The sequence below is a fragment of the Vulpes lagopus genome, chromosome 10 (assembly GCF_018345385.1).
Source record: "Vulpes lagopus strain Blue_001 chromosome 10, ASM1834538v1, whole genome shotgun sequence".
Taxonomy (NCBI): domain Eukaryota; kingdom Metazoa; phylum Chordata; class Mammalia; order Carnivora; family Canidae; genus Vulpes; species Vulpes lagopus.
Window position 1 is genome coordinate 45,216,452 of NC_054833.1, and position 18,309 is coordinate 45,234,760.

The window sequence follows — 18,309 nt, forward strand, 5'->3', positions numbered from 1 at the left end:
TAATTCGTGAGGCACCTGTTACAGCATTCAAGCCTTCTGCCTCAGTAATGGGGTGAGTTAATCCTAAATAGTTCTCAAATTCTGCCTCATAAACTTTATATCATATCCTGGATACAACGGTTTACACCTATGTGTGTTCCAGAACAAAGCTCAAGAATATTTATAGAAATGCAAACTATCGGGCAGCCCTGGTGGCTCAGCGGTTTAACGCCGCCTTCTGTTTCATCTGCCTGTGTGTCTCTGCCTCTCTCTCTGTGTCTCTCATGAATAAATAAATAGAATCTTAAAAAAAAAAATGCAAACTATCAAGCATCCAATATGAATAAGATTCATATTGCCTAGCATTCAATCAAAATGACAAGGTATGCAAAGAAGCAGGAAAGTATATCCAATAATGAGAGTGAATCAACAGAAACCAACTGAGAACTGACAAAAATATTAGAATTAGCACACAAGGACATTAAAAATTACTATAATTTTAGTCTATTTGTTGAAAATTTTAAGTAAATATGGGGAAGATACAAAAAATCCAAGTCATGTGTTAATTAAGGTGTGTGTAGGGGGAGCACCCTCTCACAAGTATATCAAATCATGTTGTATACTTTAAATAGCTTATAATTTTGTCAACTCTACCTCAATAGAGCTGAAGAAAAAAGAGTAAAAGAAGAAAATGTTTGATGTAAATCAAACTTCTAGAGAGAAAAATAATGTCTAAGACGAAGATTATATTGGAATTAATTGCTGACTAGACATTGCAGAAAAAGAAAAGTGGGCTTGAAGACTTCATAACACAACTATCCAAAATGAAACACAGAGAGAAAAAATAATTTAAAAAATAAACAGAACAAAAAAAAAATAAATAAATAAACAGAACACCAGTGAGCGATAGGATAAAAAAACATCAGGGGTCTCATATAAGTGTAGTTGGAGTTTCCAAAGAGAAAAGTTAGGACAAAGTGTTTTGAGGGTCTTTTTTTTTAATAATGGCCAAAATTTTTCCAATTTTGATAAACATTATAAACCCACAGATCCACAAAGCACAATGAACTTCAAGCAAAAGGAACATGAAGAAAACTGTGCTACGGTACATTATCATCCAACTGCTAAAAACCAGCTAGAGAAAAATGACACATTAGGCACCTGACAGCATATTTCTTATAGGAAAAAATGCAAGCAGGACGACAGTGGAGCCACATTTTTTAAATATTGAAAATAAAAACCACCACCACCACCACCACCACCTGTCAAGTTAGAATTCTATACCCAACAAAAAGATATTTCAAAAACAAATGTGAAAGATACTTTCAGACAAAAAGCAGAAAGTATTCATCATCAGCAAGCCTGCACTTGTACAAGATATCCAAAAAAACTTCAAGTAGAATACCAGATGGATAAATGGATCTACATAGAGGAACAAAGAGCTCCAGAAATGGTTAACTAGTGGAATAATATATGATTTTTATTTAAATCTCTTTAATAGAGAATGTTTAAAAAAACAATGCAATGGAGCTTTTACATATATGAATGTAAACTGTGTAATAGCACAGCCTCAAGCAAGTCTGGCCAGAATGTGGGAGGGAAAGTAAAATATATCAGGAACTAAAACTTGACTATAGCTGGAGGTAGTTTCTCAAAAATTACAAGAAATATCATGTACAACTGTCTATTGATTAATTTGGAAAGATAAAGAAAATAGTTGCATTTTTAAAGGTATAAATTACTCAAATTGATTGCCGAGAAAGTAGAAAACATGAATAGTTTCCCTTATGGCTAATAAGAGAAAATAGAGGAAAAAATCAATTACCTCTAAGACTTAGTTTTTTAAGTTCAACAAGTCCTAAATTAACAGATATTTCCTGTATTATTCAATTTTCTTTCCAGGGCATAGAAAAAGAAAAAAAAAAAAAAAAAAGGTAAGCTGATTACCAACTCCTATAAGACTAGCAGAATTGTAATTCCCAAACCAAATAAGATAATTTTTTTTTAAAAGAATTTTATTTTATTTATGATAGTCACAGAGAGAGAGAGAGAGGCAGAGACACAGGCAGAGGGAGGAGAAGCAGGCTCCATGCACCGGGAGCCCGACATTGGATTCGATCCCGGGTCTCCAGGATCGCGCCCTGGGCCAAAGGAAGGCGCCAAACCGCTGCGCCACCCAGGGATCCCAATAAGATAATATTTTAAGGAAAACCTCATGAATATCCAAATCTTAACATTTTTGAAGAATTTAATTCTAGACTGTTATTAAAGGCACAATAAATACAGAGTTTTTATAACAGAATGCAATGATGGTTCAGGGTTAGGAAACGGCCAAAAAAAAAAAAAAAAAAAAAACTATGTTGAGGCCTCCTTTTTTTATTCAATTATTTGACAAATGTTCCTTCACTTATCCATCAAAAATTTACCAAGTATTACTGTAGTGCCAGGCACTGGATACTGGGAATTCAGTGGTAAGATATGGCTTCTGCCTTCATGGAGCTACCTGGAGATACAAGTAAGAAAATTGTAATGCACTAGAAGGCTATGGTAAGAGAAATATAGCGTAGTATTGTAATGCATAAATTGGCACATTTGAATGCTGTTGGAATAATAAATCCTGTTGAGAATGATTGCTCCTTCTAGGATGATGGCAGTTAGCATGAGGAAATATGAACCTACACAGTATGACAGCAAAGTGTCAAAAATGTTGATTTATGCAGTCTTAATATCTTAACATGTACAAAAGGGTCAAATAAAGGTAAGTTTGGAAAATACTAGGTTGAGCATAAAGATTTCATTACTGCAGTAGTTGTCAGGTTTATAGTCTTGCTAAGAGAAAGCCACCCATGTCAGGTAGTACACATTTACTGAACACTTAGAGAACGCTTATTCTGCAGAACACCTTGTGAGAGTGAGTGGTGGTTCATGGAACACACAGGGAGAAGCTGTGCTCCACAAAAGCACCTCTTCCTTTCTACTGCAGCTCCCAAACCTAGGTGAATTATCTCACCAGCTATATTCAATTTGTTGAGGCTGTCTTGTTTGATCCCTTTACACAGTACATTTATTAGTTTGGTTACTTTCAACAGGGCGAGATTGAAGTGAAAAAGATTCATTGGAACCTCACAAGGGTGTGCCCCAAGTCATTAAAAAAACAAAAGATGATTCTGAACCAGGAATTCCTATGAATCAGTATGAAAAGATCCGACCCACATAAATTGCAATAGAGCAGAATTAATCTTTGTGAATCTCTAGAAAAGCCACCAAATAAATATAAAGTAAGATACCTGAGAACAAGCTCATTAGAAACAAATCCTTCTACTATTAAACTGCTAAAGCAAACAGAAACTTCTGATCCTAATGCTCTCCATGCTGAGTAAATGGCTCCATTTACCTAAAAAAATGCATGCATTTAAAAACAGGGAAGGCCTGAGAGTACATGAACTCCTAGAAACCAAAGACAGTAATTAGTTCATAATGCTCAGAACTATAATCCATGTCACTGAAAATCTGATTCTAAATATTAAGTTTGATATGTACAAAAGGAGTATTTCAGGATGCTCTAGGAAGGGACATTCTTGACAACTGACAATCCCTGGAAAGATGTGACTAATTTTATATACAATGTCTCTAAAGTTAGTGACGTCAAAAAAAATAAGGCACACTTCATTTTATGTTTTCAATATATTAAAAAGCAACAGAGTACAAATGCTGTAGTTAATACTAAAAAGGATCCAAATTTTTCAAGGAATGATTTTTTTTATAAACAAGTTCTACAACAAAAGGAAAACTGCATCTTGATACACAAAAGTTCTGTTAAACAAGATTTTAAAATTTTTAAGTCAGAAAACGTTTAAGACTAAATTCTTTCAAATGCTCAAACCAAAAAACAACCTGTACGAGCTTCGTAATAAAATGTATCCTTGTACACATGTCCTGGGCACTTTGAAAATGTTAACATTTTTAAAATGTGAGTGATAGAGGCAGCACTTAACGGCTTCATGAACCTTTTTTTTCCCTCAAAAAAGCATACTTTCAGTAAAACATTTTACCATTTTTAATCCGACTACGAATTTACATTTGTGTTCTTCCTAAAAAGGGGGATTTATATTAACACTGTATTTTTAATATAAAAAAATACATTTAGAAATATTTAACTTCCTGAGTGACTTTAGTTATACATCAAAATGATTTAATGAGCAAATTCTAAAATTTTAGAATGAGATAGCATATATAAATTTACAATTTTATGTTCACTTAGAGTAAAACTCAAAAGACCATGTCACAGAACTTACACTAAAAATTCTCTAAGTCCAGTATGATTTATCCCCAAACTTTACCAATAAGCTTTCTAAGTAAACTGTATCACTGAAATTACATTTTCTTATTAACAAAATACTGATAGTCATTTCAGACTACCGAACTCGAATGTTTTCTATTATACACACCAAAATTTGATTCACTAACAAGAAACTTCTTGCAATACAAAAAGATAACAGATAATTAAAATATTTGCTTTATAATACAACTAGTATAATACATCCCCTCCTCAAGTGTCTAAAATGATTAGGAATTGTGGCACTTTCTTTTGCATAAAACCCTTTCCTCTTCATAAAACCCTGAGGTGAAAGGTTATTAATGTAATAAAATTGGAACCACAACTCTTATTTCTGTATTAGACTAGCTATAGGTTTTAAAAATTTGATAAAGAAAAGTGGCAACTTGTAAAGCTGCTCTGTACAGTTTAACAAAACATTTCCAGGCCAAATGAGCCAAAGGGCCTAGAATGACCCTATAACAACATTGTCCTTTTAATACTTGTTTAGTGTCGAGATGAACGCCATTTTCCATCTCGGTTACTGTCTCTTCTGTTATCATAGTCATGGCTCCAGCCTTCGGGATTTCTATCTTCATAGAAGTAGTCATCTCTGCTTCCTCTGTAATGATGGTCAGACCCATGATCACTGTAACGCTGTTCTCGGCTATAATGTCTATCTGGTATATAGGGATGAGAATTCTGTCTGCCTTTACGCTGTGATGATGGTGTATCTTGGCGCCACTGGGAGCTTGAAGATTGGTTGAAACTGTGACTATGTGATGGGGAAAATCCTGATGGATCCAGGTGTGGAGAACCAAATTTCCCACCAAAGGACATCTGTCTCAAAACACTGTTCATCTAAATGAAGGGAAAAAGAAGGAAATGTTAACTGCAAATATTTCTAGGAATCAAAGTCAATATATACTTAGTCACAGTGAACCAAACAGATAATGATGGAAAAGCAAAACTACTCTTGCCTATCTGGGTTGGCAACCTACTCTTAGGTTGAAGAGAACTTGAAGTAGAAAAATACAATGGCTTTGTTCATTACAATGTATACCTATAAGATATTTGTACATAACTACTACTCCTTGCCCTCAAGAATATAACTTAGAGTCGAAGTGATCACATAAATGATTACAATGTAAATCATTGTCTGATGACACATAAAGAGCCAGGAGCTCAGTATCACTAGGAAAGGCTTCATGAAGGTAGCATGTTATCTAAGTATTAAAAGTTTGGATAGACTATTTTGAGGAAGAATTATAACCAAGGAAGGGAAATTGCACAAATATAACAAGGAAATAGAATGCGTTCATAGAATAGCAAGAATTCTAATTACAGATCTCATAAGCAGTGGATAATGGACAGATAGGCTGGAAACCTTTATTGGCATCAGATGATGGGAGCACCTCATAACTAGGCTAGAGAATTCAGACTTCACCTTGCAAATGATGGAAAGTCAAATTACCAGGAATATAAGCGAAATAGGGTTGTAATATTCATTTTGAAATCGTGTGTGAGATGGGCTAGCAAGGAGAAAACAGAGACACGTACGAACTGATTAGACCAGTGGTCCCCAAATTCTGCTCATGGATAGGTATTAGCCAGTGACAATTTTTTTAAATAGCCTATAGAAAAATATGTTATATGTATGTAAAACTGACATCCCTTTATATTGCTCTCTCAATTTTACTTTATTTCACTCTCACATCTTTATTTTGCAGACCTTCAAAAGACTGAGGAGTCACAAGGCAAGACTGATTTGAGCAAAAAAAAAGAAGAAATGAATTCAAGAAAAAAAGGAAAGTGACAAAATAAAAAAAGTGAGAGACTGGAGATAGACATGGAACAGTAAAACACACCAAAAATTTTAAGCCTAGTTGCACAGTCTCATATTACAGAAAAAATGGCAATCAAGAGAAAACTGGTCAAAGACTCCAATATATTCAAGTACCATTATAACCATTAAAGAGAGTGTATGGTAAGAAGCCCTTCAGCATAGGCTGCAAGAATATCAGAGAATAAATTTCCAATCTTTAAAGCACACACAATAGCTGAAGAAAAATACAAATGTGAAATGCAGTTCTTTTATTTATCTTCAATCTGTTAAATATGCATTTCACCCCAGTGAAAACCAAAATGAGTTATCAACCTACAAAGATCATGCTAGTTTAACTAAGACTTAGGTCATTACTTAAGAAGTATGTGAACATTTTTTAAAACATTTCTTTATTTGAGAGAGAGTGCATGCATGTGCAAGTGGAAGGACAGAGAGAGAGGGGGAATCTGAAGCAGACTCTCCACTGAGCACAGAGCCCAACATAGGGCTCAGTTTCACAACTGCAAGATCATGACCTGAGCCAAAACCAAGAGTCAGATGCTTAACCAACTGAGCCACCCATCTGAACATTCTAGGTTTGGGGGGTTTTTGGTTTTTGGTTTTTTTTTTTTTTTAGCAACTCAAGTGGAAGACAGCTGAGTTCTGATAAACATTTTTGGGCAGTCTCTATAGATATTATTTAAACTATAAGTGACCTTTAGACTCAACAAATATGTCCCAAGCAGTATATTTGAGTTTATTTAAAGTGGAAAATAAATGAGTGACAAATTTTATTTTCTAGCTGTAAGAAAGACGTAAGTTCATTGCATGATGCTTTAATTGGCTGGTAAAAATTTAGACTGGGTGTTCCAAGAACTAACGTTTCGGTAAGGGTTTAACATATCAAAAAGTGACTATTTTTGAGAAGCTGATATTATAATCCACCAAGTACATAAATTACTGGTAAAAGCAATTATGAACTTCTGCTTTTGTCTTTGTAAGACAAGGACTTCTCGTGACAAATTTTAAAACTTCATAAACTGAGCTGTATTTGCAAGTGTACATTGTATGCTACTGGGCTGCATAGTTAGCATATATAGCTTTGTGGGTTTTTTGAAATGAGATATTTTATTCAATTACCTAATTATGACTTTCTGGGTTTTCTATTTTTTTTTTATTGTGCTGCTCTTTCTCATTATATTTTCTGTGTAGCAGTTCAAAGCATGGTTTCAAATTTTGGCAGGCTGCACTTGTAATCTCAGTCCCACCACTTGCTAATTTTATGATCTTCCAAATCCTCAATTTTCGTATTGCTATATATTATAATAGCGCATATATCCCTGTTACCCTTAAGAATAAATAATGTAACATATATAACACTCTGAGGTGATATTGCCTGACATATACCATATATTCAAAACATTGTAACTATTTTTTTTTTGTAAGGGTTTCATCTCTGTGTGTGTGTATGTGTGAGCGCTACTTAAAGGCTTAGTCTAGACATTTGGTTCACCCTAGTTCTAATACAAGGAGACGCTAATCAATGTCTACTTTGTTTTAAATTCAACAATTTGGGAATTTACTCCTCATGAAGCATTTTAGGTAATACTTTACAAATTATTCTATATATGGAAGATTGCACCGGTATTTTTCATGGTTACTAAGAGGATAGTTTGTACGTTTAAAAACAGCACAATACATTTGCTCATTTTTTTCTTTAATAAAGGAATTATTACTTTATTTTTAAAAAGAGAGAAGAGAAGAGAAGAGAAGAGAAGAGAAGAGAAGAGAAGAAAAGAAAAGAAAAGAAAAGAAAAGAAAAGAAAAGAAAAGAAAAGAAAAGAAAAGAAAAAAGAAAAGAAAGAAAAGAAAAGAAAAAAAAAATCAACCTACCACTGCTTGTCTCTGAAAATTTTCTGGAGAAGAGAAAGATCTCTGAATTATCTGTGCTGATGGAGTCATATTATCCACAGTCCTATCATACCTATGAAAAATAAGAAAACCAACAAATAATCATTCATTTAACAAATATTTACTCCATACCAATCATGAGCAAGACAGTCTCAAAGGTTAGAATGAACAAAAAAGACAAAGTATCGCTCTCATGGATGAAGATTCAGATAGTAAAATAATTTTACCTTATAACAAGTGATATAATGAATACTCCACTAAAAAGCAAGTAAGATGAGCGGGACAGGGGTTCTATTTTAGCTCTCGCTGTCTGGTCGGGGATTATCTTTCTACAAAGGATGCACATTTGAAGTGAAAACTGAGTAACAAGATTACCTGGAGACAAAACATTTCAGCTGAGGGAAGAACTAGCACAGGGGTGAGCAAGCTATATAGCCTGTGGGCCAAATCCAGTTTTTGTAACATACTCTTGTGTCTGTTTCATCTGTGTGGTGTTACAATGACAGAGGAAAAAAAAAATATATGTCCTCCCAAGTCTGAAACATTACCCATCTGGCCCTTCATAGGAAAAAAAACCTGTCAATCCAGGGCTAGTGCAGAGGCCTATGTTGAAAACTAAAATGAGAAGTAAGTCAATCGGAGAGAAGTCAGTCAATCAGAGAAGGACAAACAGTGTATGTTCTCATTCATTTGGGGAATATAAATAATAGTGAAAGGGAATATAAGGGAAGGGAGAAGAAATGTGTGGGAAATATCAGAAAGGGAGACAAAACATAAAGACTCCTAACTCTGGGAAACGAACTGGGGGTGATGGAAGGGGAGGAGGGCGGGGGGTGGGGGTGAATGGGTGACGGGCACTGAGGGGGACACTTGACGGGATGAGCACTGGGTGTTATTCTGTATGTTGGTAAATTGAACACCAATAAAAAATTAATTAAAAAAAAAACTAAAATGAAAAGGATTTGATCGATTAGACATGACAGATGAGGGAAAAAGAAAAATAAAGGGCCAAATCTGGATTTTTAGCTTGAGCAATTATGTAGACATTTACTCTGAAAGGGAAGAGGAACAGGTCTGGGGGAGCAAGGAATTAAGAGTTCTGTAACACAAAAAGGATATTAATTTTTAAGGAATTCTAACGTATTCCTCAATTCCTACAAAGGTAGCTTGCTCTATAGAAAAATTCACCTTAACAAGTGTTTTAATTTCATTTTATTTTAAAATACTTATAATCAAAATCACTAATTGATTGGTCTCAAGATTTGTATCTTCCCATTTTGGGTTTTCTTAAATCAGATTAGACATCTATATGTTAAAGGGGCAAAAACTATAAATTTTCCTTCTACGAAAACAATGATGCACATTCTAGCCTTATATTAAAAAAGAAAAATTATTTTCTTGTATATATTTTTCCAAAGAAATTCCCAGAGAGGTAAACTTTTTTCCTCCAGCTGAGGTACCTTTAAAGCGTCTACAAAAGTGGTTTGACATGCTTCAAGTCCCAAATGCAATGAGAAGTATTCAAATACAATTTCAGTTGGCAACAAAGGTTAGTAAGGTGGTACTCTTTTTACACTATTCTTTTTTGCAATTTTATTTTCCAGTTATCTTTTCATATTGAAGCCAGTTCACTTCAGTTCCTGGCACCACCCTAATCCAAACCAACAACCTCACCCCTGAAACTTCCTTGTGTCTTGCTACTGATACCAATACTTTGCTACCAATAACTTCCTAACTGGTCTATTTTCAGCCTTGTCCTCTCCAATCCATTCTCCCACAGCAACCAAACAATTTGATAAAATACAAACCTGGTGCTGCTAGTATCCTACTGAAAACATTTCAAATGTCTTTCTACTATTTTTAGGAGGAAATTCCCAGATCCTAAATATAGCCTGTAAGAAAGACCTTTCTACTTTATCAACATCATCTACTACTCTCCGTTTTTTTTTCCTTCATTATGACCTAGACACACTGGCCTCTTTTAGTTCCTCATTCATTTATATCATCCCTCCTTGTTAAACCTTTCTCCAAGCACATTTTATGCTTTCTTTAGAGAACTTATTAAACAGGTAGTCACAAAGTATATACACGTCTTCCTGTAGACGGTTAAGCTTCACTAGGCAGCCTATTACAGTGGCTGAGGCTCAGTCACAATGCCTGGGTTTCAATCCCAACCCACTGCTCATGAGCAGTTCAAACATGGGCAAGTTAATGTCCAATCCTCACTTTCTTCGCATACAAGATGGAACTAACAATAACCCCTACACCTCCTAAGACTGATGTGAGAAATAAGAGCATAAATGCAAAGGACCTGGTGGAGAACCTAACGTGTGACAGATTATTTGTTGACTCTTTCTTGAATAAGCCCATTATGACTGGTAAGAAGCTCTACGAAGAAACCAGGAAAAAAAAATCTCTCTCATAAAATACCAGCCTTCCCAAAGCAAATAAAACTATTTAATATAAACATGGTACTTTTTCTAACCCTTAGTAGCTGGAAGAGACCATGGAGAGTGTTTAACTCAGCTTTTCCTTACAAATGGAAGGACAGGATCAGAGAAATGAGACTTCAAGATTACACAATCAGAGAGGCAGACCTAGAATCCAACACTATAAACTTAGTCCACTAGTCTGTTTACCTACAGATATTTTTAAACTGCAAATAACAACCAGTTAGTGGTCAAAACTAATTCGAGTTAAAAAAAATAAAATAGAATATAGAGTACTGAAAGTAGAGAGCTTAAAGAATGTTCTGGGAAATTGTGTTTCAGTTACATACTAAAATATGAGGCTGCAGGCATAAGTCTTCACAAATGAACATAATTACAGATACATACATATCTACCTTAGGAGTACTATACATGTCTATAGTCCCCTTAAAATAGATACCTAATTAGAATCCAAAATACAAATAATATAAAAGAATAAAGAAGCAGAAGCTTTAAAAAAGAAACAGATCACTGAGTATGTTTTGAGACTACTTAAAAAATAAAAATTCCAATAAATGATTTTAATAACAGGTGCAAAATATTACCTGCTGGGAGATGTAGAGGTAGGGCTTGAGTTTCCAAGATGATGCTGGGGATACAACAAATTGACATCCTGTGAGGCATGGCTACTTCCTAAAATGAAGTAATTTGAGAAATTATTCTTTTTTTAAACTTATCTGAGAGAGAGAGAGAGAGAGAGAATGAGCAGAAGGAAGGGCAGAGGGAAGGGCAGAGGGAAAAGCACTCCCTGCTGAGCAGGAAGCTTGATGCAGAACTTGATCCCAGAACCTTGAGATCATGACCTGAGCTGAAGGCATACGCTGAACTAAATGAGCCACCCGGGCGTTCCAAGAAATTTTCCTTGATAGAAAACTTAAGTTGAAATTTTATCCCTCCTATCCCAAATCTTGCCAAAGAGGTAGAAAGAAGCTACAAGAGAAAACATCAAATTTCAGTAAACCGCTTTACTGTTCCAGAGTAAAACTGTAAATGTTTGATACCAGATATACGTAAAACAGAGAGTTCCAAATAAGCACTATCCAAACAGATAAATATCCAACCTGGCCATAATATTATGACCCCCACACTAAATTTTAACTGCATACGTGGAAAGTTTCATCTTCACATAATCTAGAATCTAAATTTGTAAATGTAAATCACAAAGCAACCAGGAAAAGTATTTTTAGAAAACAATCCTTGCTGCCTTCAGAGCATGAACTCAAACCCGTCTTTCCAACGACAAAGTTTATGTTCTTTTCCGTAACCTCAACTCAATTTTACAATGATGACTTTAAAAATCTATAGTCAATGTGACCTACTTTCAGGGACATACAAAACTTAGTATCCACAAATCTTAAGGTATTTTCATCCAACAAAACTGAATCATAAAATTAAGAACAAAGCTGCGAAAAACCCTTCTCCCCCCCCCAAAAACACTGAACAGTTACCTGATCTAAACTGAATTTTGATGGGCCTCCCAAAAAGTTTGATTCCATTAAGTAGGTTCATCGCATAAGGAACAGACACTTCGTGCTTGAAATTCACAAATGCAAACTGCTTTGGTTTACCATCCTTATCTTTTGGGATTTTCACTTTTACTACAGGCCCAGCCTACAGACAAAAAAAAAAAAAAAGAGTGAGAGAGAGAGAAGAAAAGAAAAAGTGTTTGGAAATTAAGGCAATTTCAAAAAAAATATTCACATTTTAGGACGTTTAGATACAGGAAATGTCTAAATGGAACCAGGAAAAGTCTAAAAAGGAGACACCCAAGGGAATTCCACCTGTTAAAGATCCTACAAATATGACTGGCCACTTGATTAATTTATCTGGAAAAGGAAGCCCTTAAGGAACTGGAAACAGCCCCTCAGTTTACATTTCACAGCGCTTTATGACTTTTTAGCAAGGCGACCAACACCCATCATTTTCCCACTGCGGGGCTCGTTTATCCAGGGGTAGAAAAACTGGTTTTCTTAGGCTAAAAAGAAAAAAATTCACTTTTGCATCGATTCACCAAATATTACCAGCTGTCAGAGACCTGGCGGAAACGAGATACTCTGAATTTTTAATTCTTTTTAAGGCTGATTTTAGTGCAGAGACACAAGCCTGCTCTACAGAATAGAGTCTATCTTAAATTTAAAGTTAAAAAAAAAAAAAACTTAAGTAGAAAACAGATACTAAGCATGTAGAAATACCATCTCTCAATCAGATACACCGAAGAGAAAGTGCCCGCTGGGGAAGGAAGATGAGCCCAGAAGGAACAGGGGGAGCGCACAGCCAGGAGCCCACCCGCATCACGCGCGCAAGACCCTCGAACCTTCACCTCCGGAATGCCTCCGGGGGGGGGGGTGCCTGCATGGGGGGTGTGCCTGCACCCTGGGGGAGGTGCCTGCATGGGGGGTGTGCCTGCACCCTGGGGGAGGTGCCTGCATGGGGGGTGTGCCTGCACCCTGGGGGAGGTGCTTGCATGGGGGGGTGTGCCTGCACCCTGGGGGAGGTGCCTGCATGGGGGGTGTGCCTGCACCCTGGGGGAGGTGCTTGCATGGGGGGTGTGCCTGCACCCTGGGGGAGGTGCCTGCATGGGGGGTGTGCCTGCACCCTGGGGGAGGTGCCTGCATGGGGGGTGTGCCTGCACCCTGGGGGAGGTGCCTGCATGGGGGGTGTGCCTGCACCCTGGGGGAGGTGCCTGCATGGAGGGGGTGTCTGCATCCCTGGGGGAGGTGCCTGCATGGAGGGGGTGTCTGCATCCCTGTGGGGAGGCCTGCATCCCTGGGGGGCGCCTGCATCCCGGGGGGGCCTCCACCGCCACCACCCCCCGAGCGAACTGACCGGGGTTCTGCCCTGAAAGCGGCCCCAGCGAGCGCCTCAGTTTCCCGGCGCCCCCTCCGCCGAGTCGGCCCTCCCGGCGGGCGCCCGGACCCGCAGCCCCGCCTCCCCCAGGAAGGCGGGCAAGGCCGTCGGGCCGGGCCGGGCCGTCCGGGGACTCCCAAAGCGGAAGGAAAAAGCGTGCGGTCGTCCGCTCACCTGGTGGAAAAGCTCGAAGAGGAGCTCCTCGGTCACCTTCGTCTCCAGGTTGCCCACAAAGAGCGTGCGGTCCGCCTCCGCCGCCGCCGCCCCCATGTCAGCGTCGCCCCCTCCCGCACGAGGCCGAAGGGTCGCCGCCGGCGCACTCACTGCGCACTCTCGGAAACCCCACGTCCTCGCCCTCCCGGGCGTCGCCGACGTAAGCGTCAATCACGCTCGCCCCAGGCCGGCGTCGACGCGCGCCGACGTGCTGCGCAGGCGCAGGCGCATGCGCAGGCGCGCGAGGAGAGCGCCAGCGAGAGGCGGCTCCTCGCACGGCCGCGGCTCCGGTTATGGCCGCGTTGGTGGGCGGTGGCGGCGTCCGAGACGGGCTGGACTGAAGCGGGCAGCCGCGAGGGAGCCGCCGTGACCGAGGGACGTAACAAACCCTGCGGGCAGCGTTTGAAGATGGCCGTGAACTCCGTGTCCCTGTCGGCCGGCGACCAAAGGAGCAGGGTGGCCTCCCGCGCGCCCCCGGGCGACCTCAGCCCGTCCGCCGCGGCGCTGGCGCTGTTCTCCGGAGACGGCTTCCTCGTCGCCGCGCCCGAGGCGAGGCTCCCGGGGCCCGTTCCTCGGCAGGCGGGGCGGCCGAGCGTGCGCCCCGAGCGCCCGACGCGCCCTATCAAGGGTCGGGACCCTGACGGGCGGGCCCGCAGCCGCCGGACCCGAGGCGCGCCGTACCCGATCCCGGCGGTGAAACCGGACCTGCTGCGGACCGTGCTGCGGCGCCGCCTGCTCGCGGCCCGCCTCCCGGCCTGATGCGACCCCCCGCCCCCTGGCCCGCGCAAACAAGGCCTCCCGAACCCTCTCCCAGGCCTCGGCAGTCGTCTTTTCAGAGGGATGCGTTTGCGTCCCAACGGGGAAACACGCAGGGGCCCAGTTACCAACGGCTTGGCGCAGAGGAAGCCCTTACTCCCTGCCCCGTGCCGCGTTGAGGCGGCCTGGGTGACGAGATCAGGAAGGAGGGAGAAGAGATTTTTCTCCTGCTTAGTCACAAAGCTGAGCCGCCCTCCCCAGAGGCCAGCAGGCGTTTGTTTGCTTGTTTGTTCACCCTTGGTGCACCGCCTCCCGACCGCGGGGCGCTTCCCCGCGTCCCACACCTCTAACCCCCACCCTGGCCGACGCTCCTGCTTTGAGACTTGTAATTGGAGCTTCCTGAACTGCCCACTTCTACCCCAGACCGTTCTCACTAGGTTCACTTTTATTGGTGAAAAGGAAATGCTTCCTTTTACTCCCCTGGCTTATCCTTCCATGTGGCCTGAGGCTTATGCCATCATCTTGCCTTTAAGGCTTGTCCACCGCCCTCCCATTTTTTTCTTCAGTAATATTTTATACGACCCCAATCGCAATCATACCAGAAGTCAAAAACAAACCTAAACCTTGCTGCTGCTTTTTTAATTTTTATTTTAAGATTTTTACTTATTTATTCACAAGAAACAGAGAGGCAGAGACACAGGCAGAGGGAGAAGCAGGCTCCATGCAAGGAGCCTGATGTGGGACTCGATCCTGGATCCCGGGATCACGCCCCGGACCAAGGGCAGATGCTCAACCGCTGAGCCACCCAGGCGTCCCAACCTTGCTGCTGCTTCACATTATCAAAGCAATTTAACTTTTTTTTTTTTCCAAAGCCTCCAAATGAATTTTACATTTCTATTTGTCATTTCATTATTAGCATTCAATCCCAGTTTCCTTAGTCTGCTGTCCCAAAATAACAATGGTGGATACTTTAGCTTCACAGTCTCCTGTTAGGAAGCTGTTCATCTGCTCACTTTGGCATCTTCCTCAGACGTTCTTGTTTATCTTTACTCATTCAGCCATTGAGCGATATTTGAAGATCTTCCCAACGGTGAGCACCCTGGATAAATTACAGTTAAGGACTGTAGGTAGGCAGGCTAATCAGTAGGTGATCACCACAGACTGTTAATTAGGGGCAGTGATGATAAATACTGGTTGCGAAGGCTTTCCACAATACTGTGCTATCCTAGTTCTTCTCTTACCTCACTCATCCCCCCCCCCTTATTTTATGATATTTTTATTCTCTTAACTATATGTTTCCTAAGGTTAAAAGGGTGGTATTGGGAGAAAGTGGATTTTTTAAGTGCCAGCTCTATGTAAGCAGGTAGACTAGCTTTTTCCCAGGGGACTCTTATCTATAATTATGATCAGATAAAGCAGAATCACCCCATACCATGCAGTATTGGATTTTTAGAACCACTTCTGAAGAAGAATGTTGGTAAATCAGAGCGCATCCATAAGAGAGTGATTGATATGGTGAGAAATCTGGAAACCAGGTCATAGGAAAAATGGTTGAAAGGATAATAGCTATGTTGTATTGAATGCTATGTGTAAGGCAATGTGGTAAGAGCTTTTATTCACTATTCAGATACTTAGAACTTACTCTGTGCCTGATATTACCTGTATTAGGCATTTAGAATAAAGTGAACAAGATCAATAATGTCTCTGCTTTGGTGGAGCTTATATATGTCATTTAATTCTCACTATGGCCCATTAGAGAGTATCATATTTCATTCTACTGCTCAGAAACCAAAGCACAAAAAAGATGAAGTAAACTCTTCAAGGTCATACAACTAGTAAATAACAGCCTTGCAGCCTTGCAACCCAGTTTCCTCATTTGAACCATGCAATACAAAAAGTAATTTGAGTAACTATTTTCTCAATTCTCCCAAGGACATCACATATCTAAAAGACTCAAGTGATGGATGCCTTGGACTGGGCATTACAAAAACCTGTAGTTGAGAAAGGAACCCCAAATCTCTATGTTATGAGTTTTAGAATGGGAAGAATAATAAAATTAAGGCTGAAGGTAAGAAGGGATTTCATAAAACTTAAAGATACCTAATAGTGAAAAATAACACCTCACAAGGTAAGATAAGTTCAGCCAAAAAACTCAGATACAGGCTGAATTCTATCAAATATGAAATAGATGTCCTGTCAGACCTTCTATTTAACCTATAATCCTGTACTTAAAAAAAATTAACTTGTGGAAACTTGCTCATTGGAAATGGAGAACAAGAAAATGAGGTGACTGTACTTACTGTACAAATCAGAACACTTGAGAGTGGGAGAGGGTGCTGTCAATTATGATGAGGTATAAACAGGCTGTTCCAGCGCACCTATCCCTAGGAGATGATGATACAGCCTTAAATATGCCTTTAAAACCTATTTCTTAGCTTCAGGGAAAGGCTAAGATTTGTAAATGAAGAAACAAAAAGTCTGGCGTAAAAGTGCACATGAGAAAAGGAAGACCCAAAGGGAGTGACTTCGTTTCTGTTTAACTGTGAGATCATCAGGAGTAGGGCTTTGATTGAGTAATAGTGTATATGTGTCAGAAGGGGGCGGGGGAGAAAATAGTGTAGTTAATTGTGCTTTGTGTGACAGGAGGAGAACCTTGTTCACATAAATGTTACATCATTTTAAGTCTGAGCCAATGAATATCAAAATTCTCCTTATTCTTAGCATCTATAGTAGTGTCCAGTGTGTTCCTAGAGTCACAAAGACCGTATCATGGAAGCAAGAACCAACATAAACCTCTATCAATGAAATTACCTTGAAGCAGGGACAAAGTTTTCCCAAGAGCAGTCCATGTCATTAAAGATGTTAGTGTACAGGGATACCTGGGTGGCTCAGCGGTTGAGCGTCTGCCATTGGCCAAGGGAGAACTGGCATTGAGTCCTACATCGGGCTTCCTGCATGGAACCTGCTTCTCCCTCTGTCTGTGTCTCTGCCTCTCTCTGTGTGTGTCTCTCATGAATAAATAAATAAAATCTTTAAAAAATGATAGTGTACAAAATGAATTTTTATTTTATATCAGTGGCTAAGTTAGCATGTTGTCATTCTAAAATAGATGCATTTTTCTAAGAGTAATACAGAAAATAGTCCAAAAAAATCAAACGTAAGTTTTTAAAAAGCCCCCTCCCTCTTCCTCCATTCATGTATTTGGGGAGAAGCATAGATTTATAATCCATGTTTTATCTCCTCTACTACATTGAAGCTCCCTGAGAGCAGACAACATGTCTAAATTTATTTTTATGTTTATTTGTACCTATTACCCAAAGAGTAGATATTTAATGAATGCCTGTTACATGAATGAATGAACTTCACATAGGCTATCTCTCCCTTGGAATCAAAATCCAAAAGTAGAGCATTCTAGAAAGGCAAGGGCAAAAATTGTTGGCCCTTCAAGGCTAAAATTACCAGTTGTCTGGGCCGATAAGAGTACTATAGTAAGACAAAATTAGCTTTGTTTAAAGGTTTTACTTCAATTTGGAGTCAATCTGCCTCTGGGAAGGTAACCTAAAGGTAAGTCCTAATCCAAGATGTGTACAAATATGCACATAAATAATTAATGCACCTTAAAATGCCCCTACTTAGAATTTTAAAAATATGGAAGCAGCTTATATGTCCAAAATAGACAATGAGTGAAGAAAAAAGAATGAGTGCTTACTTTATACCAGGTTGCCACTAACCACTTTCCTAAGGATTATAGGAGTAAATAATACTCCTTACAATCATTCTGTGACTCGAGGTAGCAAACTTTTTTTCTGTAAAGAGCCAGGTAGTAAATACCTTAGACCCTGCAGACCAAGGAGCAGAACTGAGGCACTTATAAAACGAGAGATAACAAAGTTCCACAAAATTTGTATTGATAAATTTCAAATCTAATAGTTGATACGTTTTTTTGGTGATGCTTATAAAGGAGAAGATGGAAT

At 39.5% G+C, this 18,309-nt stretch overlaps 2 protein-coding genes across 2 annotated transcripts; one reads left to right on the forward strand and one right to left on the reverse strand.

Annotated features, from left to right (window-relative positions):
• Positions 1-2,147: 2,147 nt before the first annotated feature.
• RBM7 (RNA binding motif protein 7) lies at positions 2,148-13,672 on the reverse strand. The gene is made up of 5 exons (XM_041772431.1): positions 13,541-13,672; positions 11,968-12,130; positions 11,065-11,152; positions 8,013-8,103; positions 2,148-5,155 (listed from the first exon to the last, which is right to left on the reverse strand). Exons 1-5 carry the CDS (start codon positions 13,634-13,636, stop codon positions 4,802-4,804), a joined length of 792 nt encoding a protein of 263 aa, XP_041628365.1. The 5' UTR covers positions 13,637-13,672; the 3' UTR covers positions 2,148-4,801.
• A 103-nt stretch (positions 13,673-13,775) lies between these two features.
• Positions 13,776-16,297, forward strand: C10H11orf71 (chromosome 10 C11orf71 homolog). Its single transcript, XM_041772432.1, has one exon. It carries the CDS (start codon positions 13,988-13,990, stop codon positions 14,336-14,338), a length of 351 nt encoding a protein of 116 aa, XP_041628366.1. The 5' UTR covers positions 13,776-13,987; the 3' UTR covers positions 14,339-16,297.
• The last annotated feature ends 2,012 nt before the right edge of the window (positions 16,298-18,309 follow it).

Coding starts and splice junctions, on each gene's coding strand:
- RBM7 (XM_041772431.1), bottom strand. CDS start 13,636: ATGGGGGCGGCGGCGGCGGAGGCGGACCGCACGCTCTTTGTGGGCAAC. Junction 8,104..11,064: donor ACCTCTACATCTCCCAGCAG/GTAATATTTTGC, acceptor TATTTTTCATAG/GTATGATAGGACTGTGGATA. Junction 5,156..8,012: donor ATTTTCAGAGACAAGCAGTG/GTAGGTTGATTT, acceptor CCCTTCATTTAG/ATGAACAGTGTTTTGAGACA.
- C10H11orf71 (XM_041772432.1), top strand. CDS start 13,988: ATGGCCGTGAACTCCGTGTCCCTGTCGGCCGGCGACCAAAGGAGCAGG.